At 38.4% G+C, this 19,196-nt stretch overlaps 1 protein-coding gene across 4 annotated transcripts in view; it reads left to right on the top strand.

The window, feature by feature from the left end:
• Nucleotides 1-19,196, top strand: part of LOC117151082 (scavenger receptor class B member 1) — a 113,598-nt gene that overhangs the window by 91,660 nt on the left and 2,742 nt on the right. For 3 of the 4 annotated variants that reach the window (XM_033318327.1, XM_033318326.1, XM_033318328.1), the window contains 2 exons: nucleotides 859-984; nucleotides 1,038-1,609. In XM_033318327.1, the coding sequence (XP_033174218.1) occupies nucleotides 859-984; nucleotides 1,038-1,601 (690 nt within the window). In that variant the 3' untranslated portion in view covers nucleotides 1,602-1,609. Of the gene's footprint in view, nucleotides 1-858; nucleotides 985-1,037; nucleotides 1,610-19,196 lie in introns of those variants that run through there. The other variant, XM_033318329.1, reaches the window with a different exon arrangement.

The following is a 19,196-nucleotide window of genomic DNA, read 5'->3' as shown; positions in this document are numbered from 1 at the left end:
CTACACAAAATATAAGTTCAGTTTGTGTAAAAGGATCTACACAAAATATAAGTTCAGTATGTGTAAAAGGAACTACACAAAAGATAAGTTAATTATTTGTAAAAGGAACTACAAAATTTGTTTGATTTGAAAGATTAAGAGAAAAATGTATTAAAGGAATTACACGAGTGGTATGATTTGTTAAATTTGAGTTGTGTAATTTGAGTTTAAGTAATTTAGTCATGTTATGATACGACTAAAGTTCAAACTAATTTGAATCAGAAATGGATTGAATGGAAATAATTCTTTGAAATATCCAGAGAGTCTTTGAATCCTGAAGTGTTATCACTTATGTGGTAGATTTATGACAACACACGAGGACGTGTATTATGTCAGGAAGGCCGTGTCGCATTACGAATGTATTTTGACCACTGTACGTGTCTGTCATATTATTAGCATGGTTTGACCACTGTGCTTGCAAGACGCAGCTGGGCAATGAGTTTGGTATATTGTGAGGTCATTCTTAGAATTTGACTACAACGTAGAATATGACTGGCGCCAAAGTACCGTTACGAGTGAGGCGACGGCGTTGTCGCGCTGTCGCCAAGTGTAGTCCAGCTAGGGTATGTAAAGGATAGATCGATGCGTAAAAACTACGATCAGTTGCATACAGACGATCGCGCACGCCGGTTGGAATTCGCTTCACTCGAAAAGTTTATTTGCCAATATGGAAGATCAGGCTCAAGAAAATGCCAACGCTGCGACATATATTTACATGAAATTGTCTGCTGCCTGGCTTTTCAATAACAACTTTAGAGATAAATCAGTAAAAGAATACTAAAGGCGCTTATAAAATATGTGTATTTTTTATTTTTTTAGGAATCCGGCCTGCCGTTGTCACTCTCTGTAAAAGTACAAATTAACATGCACTTTAAGGACCTGAGCAATTTTCCAGTAGTATCTGTATTTAATCATCTAACAGTGCCAATGTTGTGGTTTGAAATCGTAAGTACCTACACTTCCACTACGTTGTCATCATTGTGAATTGTTTATTTCAGATGATGTCAAAGCTGCCCGACAGCTTGGACTCGCGGTTCAACTTTTACCTGAACATTTTGCCGTTAGTTAATCCCTTAGGCTTTTGGAGTGGCATCCTGTTGGGAATAAGTCTTTTGGGGTATGCAATAACCAAGGCCACGCTTCACATGTCTACCTTTTCCCGACGAGCTGCTAATATAACAGATGTTAAATATGTACGAGCAAATTTAATTCAAAACATCGCAGGTGAAACAGCAAATCACGCTTACAGTGCGTGCGATATTAAGTTACTAGATGATATTTCGGTTGTAAGGCATCCTGTTAATAAGCAAACAGTCCAGGACTCGGCACTTAGTTCAAAAACAACATACGCCCTGGATATGGAACCTGCTTTATTAGATACGAGCGATAGCAGCGACGAGGGGCGAGACTGTGATATTGTTTCCATATCCCGTACTTCAACAAGCACCCGCTATTGCGCAGATGAAAAAAAATGCTGCCTCGGCGACGATATACGAGTCGAGTGTTTCACCGAGAGCCGAGCTCCGCTAACGATTTTGAAAAGGGAAGAACAGCTGCATTAAGGCAACAGGTGGGTGTAGCTTAGAAATTACCATAATATGGCATGTTGAGAATTAAATTAACAATGCAGTCATGTTATTGTGTCCCTCTGTCTGTACGAAATTCCAGGACCAGGGAATTATAAAAGCAAATACACTGCGCGAGCTTGTTTCAGAACGTTTCAACAAGACAGTTTTTTTGTTGTTGTTTAGTTTTTAGTTTATGATTTCTCTTGCCAATTTCTATCGATATGGCAAAAAGCCACGTCCACAAGCCGTCTAAAACTGTCACGCTCACACTATTAAAAAAAATGTTCGATCTGTCACTCTCTTAATTGTTTATAAATGTTTCGTTTTTAAATTTTTTTTTCAATTTCAAATCAACAAAGTTATAATATTTCCATGCACTAGCTGATTAAATGGAAATGTTGATTTAGGAATCAACTTTAATGTTTAAAAATGTAATTTTACCCAACGGGACACGGACGGTAATATTATTATAATATATTACAAGTACTTATTTTTATAATCACGTAACAATAAACCAAACCATTTAATTTGCTCATATATCTGTAGTATAGCATAAACCTTTTAAGTAAAGTTTGAATTAAATTTTGTACATTATAAATAAGTTCACCATTAAGTCTCACTCCATCCAGAACCGTCCAAAATCAGGGAAAAGGAGAAAAACGATTCATCGAATTTAAAAATCAAACTTAATCCCATTCTTTCACTTAAAGCTAATTTAATAATTTAAAGAGCTGTCTATGCTAGCTATGCACGAGCATACGGACAATTGCTGCGTTGCAGGGTTTCAAACATTCGGTCATTGCCTTGTCCGGTTAACATATCCAAAATCTCATCAAACAAGGTCAGCGGTTCATTATTTAAAGAGAACAAAGAAGCAATTGTTGACAAGTATTTGCTATATGTAACAACATTGCATTTAGATCATTGCACGGTAGACTATTTTTAGTGCACCTGTTGTATCTACTGTCCACGCCAGACTAAGCAAAAACTGTCACTAACAGTCTTAATTATCATATAGATTTTGAGATCATCTCCGTACAGCAAGTAATTAGAAAAAAGTAATCAATAACAAATACTGTTAAAAAAAAATTTGACAAGCAATGGCACAAGAGAAATACCTCGAGGAAGTTCAGAAGTTTTTTCATGCGGGTTGAAAGCAGCTCCACTAACCTCGACCTGAAAAGTTATTTTTACCATATATAATGTTATCCAAAGCGGAGTATAATTTTTGCAAATTAGCCTTTCAAAAAGCTTCGCAATATTGCTGGTTTTAGAAATTGGCCTGTAGTTAAAGACTACTGTTTTACTACCATTTCTGTGAATCGACAAGATCTTAGAAAATTTCCATCTGGAAATAAAGATACCTTTAGATAATGATGAAAAAAATACAGTTAAAAAAAGAAGGATAATCCATCATCGTCTGGTTTAGGAGAATCATTAAAGAAGAATATCGCATCTGCAATTTCGTCATCAGTAATATCTACGACCCAATATTGAAAATTTCCGGAATCTTGCCTATAACATCTTGGTCATTCCAGGCAACCGCCGAAATAAAGTTTGTAAATAGGAAATAGGAGGAAAAATTGGAGAAATAGGAAGCAAATAGGTTACAGAAGGTATTGACGTAGATTTTTTTTGGAATTGAGGCTATTGTCAATATCAAAGATATAGTGATTATATAGGAACATATTCAGGATCTGAAATTCTCTTATGTGTATATCAACTGGAATACCCCACTGGAGAAACCTCTTATAAAATTAGTTTCTAAGATTTTTAAACTTATAAACCCTTTTTGTGTATCAGGGCATCTTGTAAGAACGTCGCACCTTGGTTGAAGTACAGATTGATATAGATATTGGAGAATATAATGAGAAAAAAAGGTGGTTTGTGGGAGTGTCATATCAAATCGATAGAAAATTAAAGGACTAATAAAAATATGAAAAATGGTACAAATATTTTTTAAAAGTGAGGGCGTAACAGGTTTGTGGTCGTTATAGTGGGTGTGGCAACCAACATGCGCTACGTCTATTGTGGTCTGGTTCACAGTTCCTATCTCAACAAGAGAATAGATAAAATCAAGGCAGTGTAACGAGTAGCGGTCTCACCCACACTTTGGAACAATCTTACATTGTTTTTCATTTTATTCCCCAATATATATCGATATCCCAGAAAAATGAAGAAAATGCGCGTTCTCATTCACACTAGCTGAGTAAAAGGTAACTGATAGTCAGGGAACTCGACTATAGCATTACCTCTTGTTTTCTTTAAGCTTGAAGCTATCTATCTATCTGTAATTAAATATGCCTTTTGCTTATCTTCATACATTTTCTAGATGCATTGTAAAAATATTCTAATCAGTTTAAATTATTTGATTGTAGAGAATATATATTTTTTCTTCCTTAAAAGTTAGGCTTCATTTCGGCTTCTAGTCGATATTGATTTCAAGACCATCGTACTAAAACGCCACTCTAATCGAGATGAATTTTAGTTGGCTAATAATAATTGTTTTTAAATAACAACAAGCCAGACTCCATAAGGTGAACGAACCCTTCAACATTTTAAGTTTCAGCAGATATAATTTCGATTTCATTCAGCCGACTTTGTGAACAACACACATATATTGCTTGGCTTTCCGTGGCGCAGTAGGTACTCACTAGGTCGATGAAGCATTACAATATATAACTCACTCAGGATAATTTCAATCTTCGACGTGGGTCGCTAAAAAGTAATCCTTTTATATATTCTCGTAATCCTTTTATACTAGCCTTACTTGTTTTATGGCCGACAGCAAGTTCATTATCGATTAGGACAATTTTTCAAACAACTATACTCTAAATTTAAAACGAGTGCATTTTCCTTAAAAAAAAAATAATTCTCCATTACATTTCTCTTATAGGCTCTTCATTGCCCTAAACTAATTATTTTTTTTCTTAGATAATTCATTTACCTGCAATCTCAATATCTTCGAAATGTGAGATTGGACTATATCACCGCGAAAATTGAAAAGAACTAAGGTTATATTTGATAGCTCATGGCTAAAGACGGAAATACAAAAGTGAGGTTATGGCCCATCTCACGACAACAGAAAAGCCTATCCCTATCTGGCGCTGGGGCGCTCCTTGCTAATACGCGTTCTATCCTTTGCGGAATCATCTTCCGAGTTATGGCATCGCATATGTGCTAATTTGTCTTCATTCCAACAACATATCACAGACAGATCAATGATTTATAAATATAATATAAAAACAAGAGAGAATACTAAAGTCGAGTGCCTCGACAATCCGGAGATACCCGGAGATAAGTGCAAACGAGAAATTTCAACATTTTCTAGACTATCGGTAGAATTGGAAAATAAAATAATCGAAAATTGTTCAATAGTAAGGGGGTAAGGTTTTATGCAGTTTATGGGTGTTAGAATGGCCGTGGCAAACAAGTTTTTAATTCAATAGAAATTTAAAAGTCTAAAAAAATTAAAAAACCTGAAAACATTTTCCAAACAGTGTCTGTGGGTGTGGAAAAGAGTTATAGAAAGTTTCAAAACTAACAAAAACAGGAAAAATTTTCAAAATATTTTTAAAAAGTTGTCGTCGAAGTTTTTGAGGTTTCTGGACGTGGAGGTTTAAGTTCCGGAGATCTAACGTTAATACGGAAAACGGACGGACAGCCAGTTCGACTTGGAAATCAAGAATATTTATTCTTTATATGGTCGAACACGCTTCTTCGAGCCATTCTATTTTTTTTAATGAATATATTATTCCTTTTAACTCTATGAGTAACAAGTAAAAATATTTACTAAAGGTAAAGATAAATGGTACTTATAAAAACAAAAAACTTAAAAAAAAAATGGTACTGATATAGACATAAAAACAGTCGATTCCACTAGAATACACAAAGAAAAACAGAGAGAATCGAGTTCCACGACTATCAGATACCCGTCACTCAGCTTGTGTGAATGCGAACGCAAATTTTGAAAATTTTTCAGTGATATCGATAGATATTGGGGAATAAAATGCGAAAATCGCTTTAGGGCGTTAGAGTGGGCGTGACAAAAAGTTGTTTGGAAAATCGATAAATATTTTCACTATTAAAATATGAAAAAATATCGAATAATGGTTCAAAAATGTGGTCGATTCAGGTTTGGCCGCTTATAGGGAGTTAGAGTGGGCGTGGTATAAGGTTTATTTTGCCAGTCGATAGAAATTTACAAAACTAATAAAATTATGAAAAAATATCAGAATAATTTTAAAAATTTTGGGCGTGGTAGTTTTGGCCGCTTTTAGGGGGTTAGAGTGGGCGGGACAAAAATTTTTTTTGCAAATAGATAGATATTCACAAGAAATGTGAAAAACTACTTACACATTTTGAAAAAGTGTGGGCGTGGCAGTTTTGTGCGGTTTGTGGGTTATTGCGTCTTTGTCTCAAGAATCCGTATGCTGAATCTCAACCTTCTAGTTTTGATAGTTCCTGAGATCTCGACGTTCATACTGACAGACGGACTTGGCCAGATCGACTTGGCTATTGGTCCTGATCAAGAATATACCCTTTTACTCTACGAGTAAGGTGTATAAAAACAAGAAAGAATACTCTAGTCGAGTTTCCCGACTATCAGACAGATACCCGTTACCCGTTACCCGTCATATCGATAGATATTGACGAATATAATAATAAAAATGGGCGATTGGTGGGATTTGGAGTGGGCGTGGCAAAAAGTTATTGGCATATCGATAGAAATTTACAAAACTAATACAACAATAAAATAGTATCAATACATGTGGGCGTGGCAGTTTTGTGCGTTTTGCGAGCGTTCGAGTGTGCGTGGCAGCATGGGTCAACAATTTTACCCTGTGCCTACGTCTCTATGTCTTCTTTATTCTTAATCTTCTAGCTTTTATAGTTCCTGAGATTGAGACGTTCATACGGACATGGCCATACCAATCAAGAATATATACAGTTTTTTTGTTTAGCCGTAATCGCTACCTTCTGCCTGTTACACACTTTTCAACGAGTAAGAATATAAAGATAATTTATTATTCTTAGAGAAAATTCGAATCCCAAGATTGATTAATTCAAAAAGGTCTTCAGTAATACAGATACACCGATACACGGTAGTCTATGCCAAAGTAGGACCATATGTTAATTTTGAGTTTAGTCAATCCTATAACAAATAAAAGGACAAATCCCTAAGCAGCTCATTTGCTTAGTGAAGTAATTGACAATTACTCTGAATTAACAGAGGTCGAAATAAGATCAAATGTATTAGAAGAAGGACAGATTACATTTGGAAATTAACAAATACAGAATGAAATCATGTGAAGACAGATCATAATCCAATGTTGATTTAGCATCTCGTGTAACGAAATAAATTGATGGAAGGGAACATGCACTGGCGGGTGCACGCTTTAGAATCCAGCTCTAGCTCGCCGGCGTTGGGGGTCTGTCTTTTCGCAGATACCTTTTCGTTACAGGCATTAATAAATAAGATCGAGAATTGAGCGTGCTTGCGACAAAAGAATATAATAAAAGCAGCAAATAAATATATTCGGAAGGGAACAGTTCTAGAACAGGAGGAAAAGCTTGAGAATTCGTCGCCTGCGGCCTAGTGGCCCTTTGTGTGCCCTATGTCCGGAGTAACATCAGCCGAGTTCAGTATGTAAATTTGTAGATATTCATTTCTATTTTCATATTGGTGACTTATAATCAATAACAATGTGCAAAAGAAGAATAATAAGTATGTCGAAGAGTCATCAGGATGCCCTTCTTCCTCTTCACTACTCTCGTTATGGTTCGCGCGACGTTTTCTGGCGCTTGAGCGAGGCATGTCTGTTATGCGTAACGTCTTCTTCACAAAATCAGAATTATGCGTAGTTCTTGACTTTACATGCAATACCAACACAATTATGACAGTTGTTCTAGTCCGCATACACCAATACTTATGCACACCGCATTTTTCTGTATGCTTCTCGTTTTCGTACAGACATCTACTTCCCCCCCGCTCCTACCCCCCACCAGACTACGTTCGGCAGAAACTCTAACGGTTGTCTGCCGCGTACCAGAAAAATAAAAAGAGGCGTCTGCATGGCGCGTGCCAAGCAGAAACACGAAATTTCGTTTCATTTAAATGATCTGCGACAAGTGCATATTAAATTGAACTAAATTTGATTCGTCCAGTAAAGGGTGTTTTTTTTTTATTAAAGAAAAAAGTTATAATTAAATAGATGCTAAGATGACAAGATGCTAAATATATTCTAAAGAATATTTGCTTTAATTTTTTTCTTATTTCAGTTTTTTCAGTGTTGATCTTCTTCATGATATCTTTTTTCATCAATGACTTTTTTCAATTTAGTTTCTTGAATCAGTAAAAATATAAAAAATTATGCGAATGGCTTGCGGGTTTATTCGGTTAAGCTTTAATTAATATTTAAAAGTTAACTTCAGAAATATTATTAGAGTTCAACAAATGGTTTCCAGTGTATTTATTAGTCGCGTTATTTTGAGTAAAATTTGTTCAATTTATATAAAAAGCAAAGAAAGCAAATCAAAAATATTTCACAAAAAAAATTTAAAAATTGATTGACTTTTGCCTAGTTAGCTTTCATGATTTTTCCCGGTGTAAAATTTAAAATTGTTTTTATATTTTGTATTATTATTTGTTCTTTTTCTTAGTTGTCTTTGTAACATGTTGTTTTTAATTTCTTTCTGTGTGTTTTTGTGTATTATTTCCAATATAAATATTAATACAGATAAAACTCACTCAATTTTAATCCTCGGCGAAAGATCGATCTCCCGGCGCAGAAGAGCTGCAATAATAGCGTGGCGTTTTCCACTTTCAAAATATACGAACACAAACCTTCACTCAATTTTTCGAACCATAACGAACTTAAATAAACTTTTCTTTGCCAAATTTAACCCGAAAATTTAAACGCGTATTCTCTGAAACTGCATTCATCTTATGGAAACATAATTAAATTAGGTTTAGTTAAATAATATACAAAAATATTAGAGCCTAAAGAAAGATTAATTCAATAAAATTAAAAATACAAAAGTTATGTAAAATATGTCTCATTACAAATAATTCAAATAGTTGCGGATATAATTATTCAGAAAATTTCTCTATGTGTAGATTCGCAATTTGGTATCTTTCACCCATTTTTCACAAAGGGAATTCTCCCAGTGCTTTCATATCTCCTAACCCTGCATTGTTCTCGTCCGCGAGCTTTACTTTACCTAGGGCTCCCTTTTTTTAATCAACACATGTTCCAGCAATTAAATTAAATAAAAATCGCAGTTTTTCTGTTAACGCGCGGCTGCAGTTCCAGCTGTGTTTGGGATGGTGTACGTCACGAGAGGAGAATAAAAACCATTTAAGCTCGGATACGAAATTTTCACGACTTGACTCCGCGACGGTTTGATTAGAAAATAAATTAAACGGAAACTGAAGCCTGGCTCTAGGCCATCAGCAGAAATCATGATCCTCTGAAAATCACCTCATTTGCGATAACCGAATTATCCAAAATTTTCCTGGTGCAGTAAAGGATTGATATTAAGAAACAAAAAGAATATCAATTCAGGCATAAGATAAAGTAGAAGGTCAAATAGTTACATTAGAGGATAAGAATTGTCATACAGCAAGAAAGAAGAGGTAGAAATCAGATCAGTTCGTCTGACGATATCCAAGAGTGAGTGAAGAGAAACTGCGGTGCGTAAAATTTAGAACAGATGTAAGGTCAAACGTGTAATGCCTTGCAAAACTATTATTTCCCTATAAAATAAAACCATCTTCATTTGTCTAAGCCAATAAGCGTTTAAGGCATTCCCTGGATATTCTCGGCGGCTCGACAAAGGGAATGATGATAAGGTCCGGGTGCCTAAAGTAAAGATAAAGGAAGGATTTTAAACAAGACCCATTGCTGAACTTTTTCTTTGGAAATAATAAAATCTGTTGAAAAGAATAAGGCCGACCATGAGCCCAAAAGATGAACTAGAGCTACTTCCAGATCAGAACCATGGAAATGTTGTTTTTATGGAGCTGTCCATTTGTCGTTTCCCAATATATGTGCGGACTAATAACGGAATATTGTCTTCCGTTATATCAGTACGATATTCGAATAATACGTCCCCGTTTTCACCGGGGCAATGTGGTTGGCCGGCATCTGGTGCAAATGCTTTTGCTGCGGATGCTATTGGTGATGTGGGTGCTGATGCGGGGAAGGCGCATTCTGCAAGGGCATCGTTGCATTGCCTGACCCGGCATCGACGCCGATTATTAAATCTGTTTTGTAACAAATCCAAAGCTATAGCATATTTATCCTTCGAAACTTTCAGTGAGCGATTGATGTCCAACGCAGTGTCCCTCAGTCATGATCGTAGATCCTGTAACCTCTCTAACGCCCACAAACCTACCAAATTTGCCACACACCTGAAAAATATTTTGAGTATTTATATATTTCTCAAAAATTATGGGACTACAAACTTTACAAATTTTTTTAATGTTCAGTATTTAATAATCTTAAGAACTGTCTTCGCTACGGCGATGTCAGGATCGGTCGCAAACCCGCGCTGGACTTCTAGTTGTTGTTAGGATGTAAAGTAAATTTGCTAATGTACTTATGTTTTTGACGAGTTATCTCTTCTCTGACGGATCCCAGGTCAGAAAAGCAATTCATATTTGTAATGTTATTCGATTGACGTGTTCAATATCTCCATGATTTTCTAAAAACCCGAACTGATGCGCTGAAATAGGTTTACGCAGGGGGTTATCTGGGTCATCAGACCTTTTTCCATCCTCTGGAAATTACCCTAGTTTTGTGATAGCTGCAAAACATGTTGAAAGCGCGTTGAAAATGTGATAGCTCTGCCTTTATCGCTTCGGGCCAATCCACCTGCCGGTTCCCACATAGCTCCCTTGTTGACCAGCTAGAGCTTCAACGCAGGTCCCAGAGTTGGGGGTAACACCTGACACTTTAACAATGCTGCCTTCACGATCTAATACTTCATATGTTGTGGTATCAAAGATTGGTGTTATCCTTTTAAGGAATACCATATCTTTGCCTTCTCTCTTTTTATGAGTATCTAATTTCCCCTTATGTTTCCGTATACAGTCGTTGTCTTTTTTTCCCGAATCATGAACTTCATACAATATATCTAACACATAAGGAATTTTTTCTCCGATCATTCGGTTGAACATTATTTCGGAAGGGGAGGTCCCTGTCGTGATATGTGGAGTTGTGCAATAACATAAACCTGGATTGCTTGTAGCAAATTGGATTTATTCATCCATATTTATATTTTCAACCTCAACATTCGCCTGAGGTCAATATGGAGGAGTCCTTATTAATTAAATGCCATTCATGATTCAGTATTGTTCGAATATCGTACTGATATATTGTCTTCCGTTATCAGTCCGCACATATGTTGGGAAACGACAAAATATTTTTTCATGGCCCAATTGATTCCGATGATATTGACCGTACAAATTGTAACTCCATATATCAGGAAAAATAGTCGATAAACAAAGTACGCATTTTCCATTTGGAATAGATTACTAGATATGGAATTCCAATGGCTTTTTGGAAAAGGTATTCATTGCATGCTTGATCTCAACATTCTAGATATTATAGTTCCTGAGATCTCGACCATCATTCGGATAGACGGACGGATAGACTGACAGGTCCAGCTCTACTCGACTATTGATACTGGTCAAAGCAGGATTTGAAGTGTCGTTGTCTATCTTTTCTTGAATAGTTGATCGATTTTGTAAGGCTGTGCGCATCAATGAGTTCACTCTGCTGTGTCTTCTAATCTACAACTGACGCTCTCGCCTCGAGATGGTTCATTTCCTTTTCCTCTTGTTGCATTTCCTTTTGTCGTACCGCTATCGCACTCTAACCAAGGAGCACAAGTGACCACGAGAATCAGCTCTATCGGTCTCGCTCTAACACAATTGTTCCCATGCTCAGATGATTTGTCGCTTTACTCCCATACATTGACAATAAATGAAATAAGCAGAACATCAAAGAACCCAAGGAGAAGAGGAAACAGTAAAGTCTAACACACCCGTTTTCGGCACAAGCGCAATAAAAAGCAAATAATGACTACGTGCAAGTTATCCAACCCAAACTCCAATCTCAGCAGCATTTTCTTTTCCCTTGTTTTTGTCGCCAACAATTAGTCACCCGATAAATAACCAAACTTAATGTAAACTGCAGTCAGCATATTTGAATTTCACAATGCAGTGAAAAATTTTCAGTAAAAAGCTTTTATGCTAAACATATCTGAAAGTTCAAGAAAATCCTAAAGAAAAGTTTCTGGCCAAGGCTGAGTGGATTAGGATTAAGATTTAGAAGATCAGCCTGAATCGGAACGAAATCGTGAACAGCTTCGAATCAACGATAAGCTATTAATAAAGTAATAGTAATATCTTGTAATAGTATAAGTAAAAAAGTCTATCATCGAATAAATAATAATAAAATAAAAATAATTTCGCCACGACACCTACTTTTTATGACGAATCTAGTATTCCCTTTAACTGTACTAGTATAATTACTCGTAGAGTAAAGGGGTTTACTAGATTCGACGGCCTTCTTGGGCAAAACACTGATCTCGGAAGGATAGTTTCTGGAATTAAAAGATTTAGATCTCTTTTTGGAAGTCGAAGAAGATGAAAATAGTTATAACGAGTTTAAAACCTGTGCAAATAAATATATAAACACTAAAAAAAAGGATTATGGTTGTTGAGATGGACCAACAAGAAGTGGTAACGCCAGGTCATCATTGGAAGACCGACCTTAGAAATAGTCGATGGAAGGTGAACGAATCAGAAATTTGGATAGTCGGAGACCTTTCCAAAAAATATGAAAAGATTTCTGTGTGAATTGGCAAATAGCTTTATTAAAGGATGAGAATTGTCCTCCAGCAAGACGATATTTAATAAAGATGGAAAAAGTCCATAAAATGAATAAAATGTTGAAAAAAAATTTGGCTGACTCAGAGCCAAAAACCGAACAAAGCAACATCACCAATGTCCATGATCGAAATTATCGTGGCAATGTTGTCGTTTGTATTGAACTGTCAAGTTCTAGGGTATTACCAAAAAATATGGTACCAAGATATTTCATAGACAGGTTAATAAGACATCAGCAATATATTTAATTCTTTTAGGAGATGTGGAGATTATTAGATCCAAATGTAAGCGTGATCCGTTGGAATTCATGGGTTCATTGTATCTTATTTTATTTGGTATAATAAATAAAAATATCAGAGATGAATTAGAAGAAAATATGAAGATTATTTTGATAGCCAGAACAACCTTGATAAACTAATTCAAAAACAAATATCAGTGATTCAACTACTAATTTATTAAAGTGACCAATCGAAGACGTTAACGCAGATTTGAGGATTATGCAAATATGAATTGAAAGTGGGACAGAAGTTCTTAAAGAAAATGATTATGTCTATAAGGAATTATTAAAACTTGGTAGGCTATTTACAAATATTCTTAGGCCAAATCAGCTTAAAATGAAAATTGGATAAATTCAGCAAGGACTTTCTGAAAATTTAGGAATTCCAGGAAAACGGAACTTAAGGAGGTGTATAAATATAGGAGAGCATCAATACAAATTGAAAGATTTGGATTTCCATCATATTTTCGGACATGCTGATTAATAATCATGGTAATATTAATAACACTTTTCTCACGGAAATGTGCTATTAGACAAAAAATGAAAGCAATAACCATTGCACGTCCGTTGCCAGTACAAAAATTAAAATATGCCCCTTGCCCTGCAGGCAATTTGGTAGAACATTCTAATGATAGAGATAAGATTAGATTAGATATGCGAATTTCATGTTAGCCACGTAGGCTAGGACTAAAACAAAAAAATTTTAGTATCTTTACAAACACAATTGTCACATTAAATAAGGTTCAAATTGAAGTAATATTCCTTCAATTTTATGACGATCCTTCAGAAGGCAATATTCTTTTCAAATTAAATTTCAATTGTCAATAAATAAGAAAGACATTAGTAGGGGTAGTTTTACCAAGATAAGATTAAACTTTGTACAAGCTCGGCTTTTTGATTGTATTGTACTAAAATCAAGGGCTGACGCTATCCGCCATCAGGCGGGGCTTCGAAACCAGGACGAGCAAGGTAGCGGCAGCACATCACTGACCGGATATGCAGAACAAAGTTTGCGATAACGTGTTGGAAAAATGATAACCTGGGCTATGGAGAAGAAGGTAGATTCAGAAGGCCCAAGAAAATACAAATGGACTGCGGAAAGAACCGAGTCATGGGATATAAGGCGACCTGGTGGTTATTGAGCGGACACAATTTATTGCTGGAGTAGTTCGAACCTTAGTGCATGCATATTAAGCAAAGTAAATCAAAATGGCAGATACGATGTAAAAATAGTGGCGCTAGGAAAACTTTTTACTGTTTGACTTGCGGCGCATAAATTGGGATGCAAACTTAATATTACCTCCGTATTCTAGTAGACTACTTTTAATTAATTTACATTCTCTAGCTAACCGTTAATTGATGCTTGGAAAAGTCTTTATTTGTAAGCTTATTTGTGAGGAAGTTGATGGTCCCGACTTGTTTTGTCGGCTAAACTTCTCTGTTCCAAATAGATTTACAAGAAACTACATACCCCTAATATTGAATCGTTGTTGATTTGTTGATATTTAGCTCATTTAGCTATACTACAGAATATTATGTTCTGACTATAATAGACTGTAATCTTGTCTCTCTGCCGTTCTTAACGCAATCAATTTTACCTTTTTAACACGTAATTATATCTTAATACTATTTATATTTATTATATTTAATTTATATTATTATTATATACATATATTATATTTATTTCCTCTGTGTTCTTTTCTACTTCGCGTCCTCTTGCGAATCGAACCGTGCGAAACATGGCAGCGCCCCTCGTCGGTTGGGCGGAAGGTCTGTAATATGTAAGGGTCATACTTAACCCAAGTACCGCGAATCCTACTGCAAACGATAAAATCAATAAACTAGGCACTGTAACAAACAGTTTTTCTTGACTCTTCTCAGCTCAGAAAGCTTTTCTGTTCGTCTAAACAAAGGAGAAAATAGGGTTTCAGATTAGATAAGCTTTATTATCTGGTCAAAGGACTCCTACAGTCCTCGACGGCTGCTGCGCAGCGTTACTGCTACATCGTCCTGCCTTCGTTTTCCCACGTCGTAGAAGGGATGTTATAGTGGCGGAGGTGTATCGTCCGTTAGTGCAAGCCAACTCTCTTACCAGAACCACCTTTACCGACCAAAGTCTCCACTGTCCCTTCTGACCACGCCAGGCCCTTGTCGTCTCTGGCACCTGCCGGGTCAGATGAGCCCTATGGTGGCGGTCTATCGTCTATGAGGTTGAACCAAAGCTTTCCATAGAAACAAGAATATCGTGAAGAAGAACAACACTGAAAGAAATTGAAATAGGGCAAAAATTAATCAAACATTTTTGGAGAATATATTTAGTATCTAGTCATCTTAGCATCTATTTTATTATAACTTTTTTCTTAAATAATAAAAAATTTTTTTAATGTTTCTTCAACTTATATAAATCTTAATCTAACATCGTATACTGGACTCTAAAGCGTGCACCAGCCTGTCAAGGTTCCCTTGCCTACAATCAATTTATTTCGTTAAACGTTACTGGTTACACCTATTCAAAATGTGTTTTTTTTTCATCGGCAAACTCCCAGCCCACCTAAACCAGAGGTTCCTTTTTCTAGGAAGCTTTTACGATATTCCATACGGGAACTGGCCAGCATTAAACAGTACTTCGTATTCTAAGGGAACTTTTTAAGGGCTTGTCATGAAATAGTGAATTCCGAACTTATCAGTAATATAGCAGCATGTTGTGGAGTTTCGGACGTATACGTATATGTCCAAAAACCACCTCACGCCACTCGTCGAAAACATGCTGCTATATTACTGATAAGTTCGGAATTCACCCGTGGTAGCTTGCCCTAGTACGTCGACATTGTCGGCCAAAGAAACTAAAATCGTCCCCCCAAAAATAGGCATAAAAAGCCGTAAAGACTCAAACCTCTTACACCACCTACCTCCTTAGCCTAGTACGTCGGCAGCGTCGGCTATACGTTTTCCGGTCAGTTTCCCGCCTTCTCTGTAATGATAACTGATAAAGAAACGATATATCTGCACCGATAAATGCGTTACCATTGTATCAGAGATCCAGCTCTTTATAGTATAGAGTATACTAGATTCGTTGAAAAGTATGTAACAGGCAGAGGGAAACGTTTCCGACTACATAAAGTATATATATATTCTTGTTCAGGATCAATAGCCGAGTCGATCTAGCCATGTTCGTCTGTCCGTCTTTCCGTATGAACTTCGAGATCTCAGGAACTATAAAAGCTAGAAGGTCGAGATTCGACATACAGATTCTTTGAGACGAAGACGGTGCACAAGTTTATTGACCCATGTTGCCACGCCCGCTTTCTCTCCTTAATCTTAATTACAACGTTCGTGTCCTCCATCTCATGTGCCACGCGAATAGCATTACTCTCATCGCTCTCTGTGAATCTGCGCTTTCGTCGCTATCTGGAGCGTATGCGCTTTTGGAGATTATGCTTCGCTTCAAGCTGCTTCGTCGGTGGAGTTTCATCAACATTCAATGCTTATCTCTTCCGCTCTAACATAAAAGGGCTAAGGCTTAGCGGGTCTAAATGAATACTGTTCTGCAAACAGCTTTTGAGCAGGAACCACCATTTCGCTGTGCGCTGCTCACAGCAGCAATTACTCTTCAATCTCTTTAGTGTTGACGCTACTCTTAGAACTACCATATGTCTTGTTTTTAGATATTTTCCTTTTTCTCTACTCGAATCGGTTGGGCGGAAACTGTATGTCGGGCATGTCTGGAAAGACAACCAAAAGTGGCCTAACCCACTAAACCAATATCTACCCTTCTCCGCTCTCGGTAGTTCTAAGTTGTCCCGACACCTAATTGCAACGTAAACATGCATGTATGAGTGCGGCAAAAAACAGTGATACATACGTGCCATTTAAGCGAGAGATTTAGCAGAGTTGTCAAAAAGTTTGTTTGCAAGCTGTATTCCAAAAGTGGGTTAACTTTAATAGCAAGCAGCTTTGGAGATACAGGTCGAAAAATCGATTTACGATTTTATATGCGAAATTAGTACCGTAAAAACTTTATAGAATTTTTAAAATGAATAGAAGCGAAATCTTGGCCTTGCGAAAGAAAGAGATCCTTTGGAAGTGGTCGGAATTGCAATTGTGTTTGACTGGATTCAAAGAGGAACCGCAAGAGAGATTGTTAACGTTCTTTGGAATGAATAACAATAGTGAGTCAGAGACAGAAGACAATGGTAACGATGGAGGATCAGTATTATTATTAGCAACCAATATAAATCCTCAGAACGGACTAAATTGGCATTAGGATCTAAAGAGGTACATCAAGGACTGAAAATGCTTGTAGCTTTGCTAGAGAAGTTTGAGATAGCAGCATTTAATCGAAAAAAGTGCAAGCAGCAAAGAGATTTTTTTTTAATTTGTTTATTTGACATCTGCTGCAAAGTACGGCTTCCAGGGATCTCCTTACGCTCGCACGAGAAGAGAATGTGCTCTGTGGCTTCGCACCGTCTACTTCCGCATCATGGGCACTTACACCTCCTCGTGTGCAAAGCGCTTAAGGTCGCTGCGAACTGATCAGCTGCGTTAAATGGAACGTTATTTCGCCATGCTTCCGTTCTATCCACGGCGTGAGATTAGGAATCAGCTGCTGCATCCAGCGACCCTTTAGCCCGTTGCTCCACCTGTGCTTCCATGTCTCCAAAATGCACTGCCTTGGTTCTGCTCGTATCTTGGGGCTGAAGAAGACGGTTCTACCGTGGGTTTGGTTGAAGACCACTTTGTTTTCCTGTGTTCGTAGTTCTAGAGGCGGTATTCCTGCGATCACCAATGCCGCCTCGTTGGACACTGTTCTGAAGGCGCAGCAGATACGTATTGCCGACAGTCTATGGGTAACATTTAGGCCCTGAGCGTAGCTTTCTGATTAAGCGCTTTTGGCCACACCGGGACGGCATATGGTCGCGCGGGTGATGCTCGTCAGCAGCCGTCTTCTCGCCTGTTTTGGGCCTTTGGTATTCAACAATATGGTTGATAACGCCCAATTTACTCCTGCTGCTTTCGAGCTAGCGTAGGCTAGGTGTTTACGGGACGAGGCCTGGTGTCCATCATGACTCCCAGGTACTTAATTGCCCGAGAGGAGGACACCGAGGAACTGCCTACTTCGACAGTGGCCGTCTCCACTACGATCTCGCTTTTTTCACCAAGCGGTAAGCGAAGTATCCCGTCATGCATGGCGTTCCACAGAAGTGGGACAAGAACCGAGCCTTGCGGGACTCCACCGGTGACCTGGTGCCTGAAGACTCCTTCCGACGACTCGCACAGTAGGACCCGTTTCGAGAAGTAGCTGCGAATGAACCTGACTAGGTAGGCTGGAACGCCGAAGCCAATTAATGCTTTTAGGATCCCGTCCCACCTCGCTGTGTTTAAGGCGTTCCTGATGTCTAGTGTGACCATGAGGCAGTACGCATGGTCACCCGCGTCAGCGATAGCCCTCTGTAGCCGAATGCACACCAGTTTCTCCAGGAGCTTGCCAGATCCATCGATGAGGTATATCGGCCGAAACGATGAAGGCTCCTCGGGTGGCTTCCCTGGTTTTGGGAGGAGCAACAGCTTTTGTACCTTCCAGCAACTTGGGAAGACTCCTTCAGTCAGGCACTTGGCTAATGCTTTCGCAAACGAGTCTGGCTGGAGGTAAAGAGCAAGCCGAAGCGCCCTGATCGGAATGCCGTCGGGTCCGGGAGCCTTGCCGTTCTTTCGCCATTTTTGCCAGCTCCAGGATGTCCTCACTGCTACCGTGGCGTCGGCTTCGACGTTGTGCCCTGTGTCTGAGTCGGCGGGGCATAACCCATCCATCAAAGGAATCCGCTACACTGCGGAGCATCGCTGGGTACAGTAGCTTGGGAGTCCTCGTATATGTCTTATTGACCACCACATTGTAGGCACTTCCCCATGGGTCGCTGTCAGCAGAATCGCATAGGTCGAGGAAGCATTTCCGCTTGCTCTCCCGTATCTTGAGTGCTTTCCTGTGGGCTATATACTCGGATTGGCGTTCGGCAAAGGACTCCGCACCTCTAGCGCGTTGATAGCGACGTCTGACGTCGCACGCGACCTTCAAGTGCCTCTTTAGCGCGACTGCCGTCAGCCCAGCTCCGTTTCTGCTCAGCGAGGGTACGAACTGCTCTCGGAATAACTGCGTGTCCAGGGTGTCCGCTCTGTATTTCTTCTTTGTATTTCTTCCTGGCTTGGCTGCTGACTGAGCTTGGTTCGAGGAAAGGCGTCCCAGATCACAAATGATGGCCAAATGGTCAATGCCAGTGTATTCCTCGCTGAGACGACGAGCCGCTAGTAGTCCACCACAGAGCCCAGTCTGTCACGCCTGAACGTGTGCCGGTTTCTTGGTTTAGAAGAGCCACGTCCAACGTCGCGAATGCCTCCAGCACCATCCTGCCTCTCGCGT

This window comes from Drosophila mauritiana, chromosome 2L (assembly GCF_004382145.1).
Source record: "Drosophila mauritiana strain mau12 chromosome 2L, ASM438214v1, whole genome shotgun sequence".
In the NCBI taxonomy this organism is placed as follows: Eukaryota; Metazoa; Arthropoda; class Insecta; order Diptera; family Drosophilidae; genus Drosophila; species Drosophila mauritiana.
The sequence above is the reverse complement of the archived record's forward strand: the minus strand, read 5'-3'. Positions and strand labels throughout refer to the sequence as shown.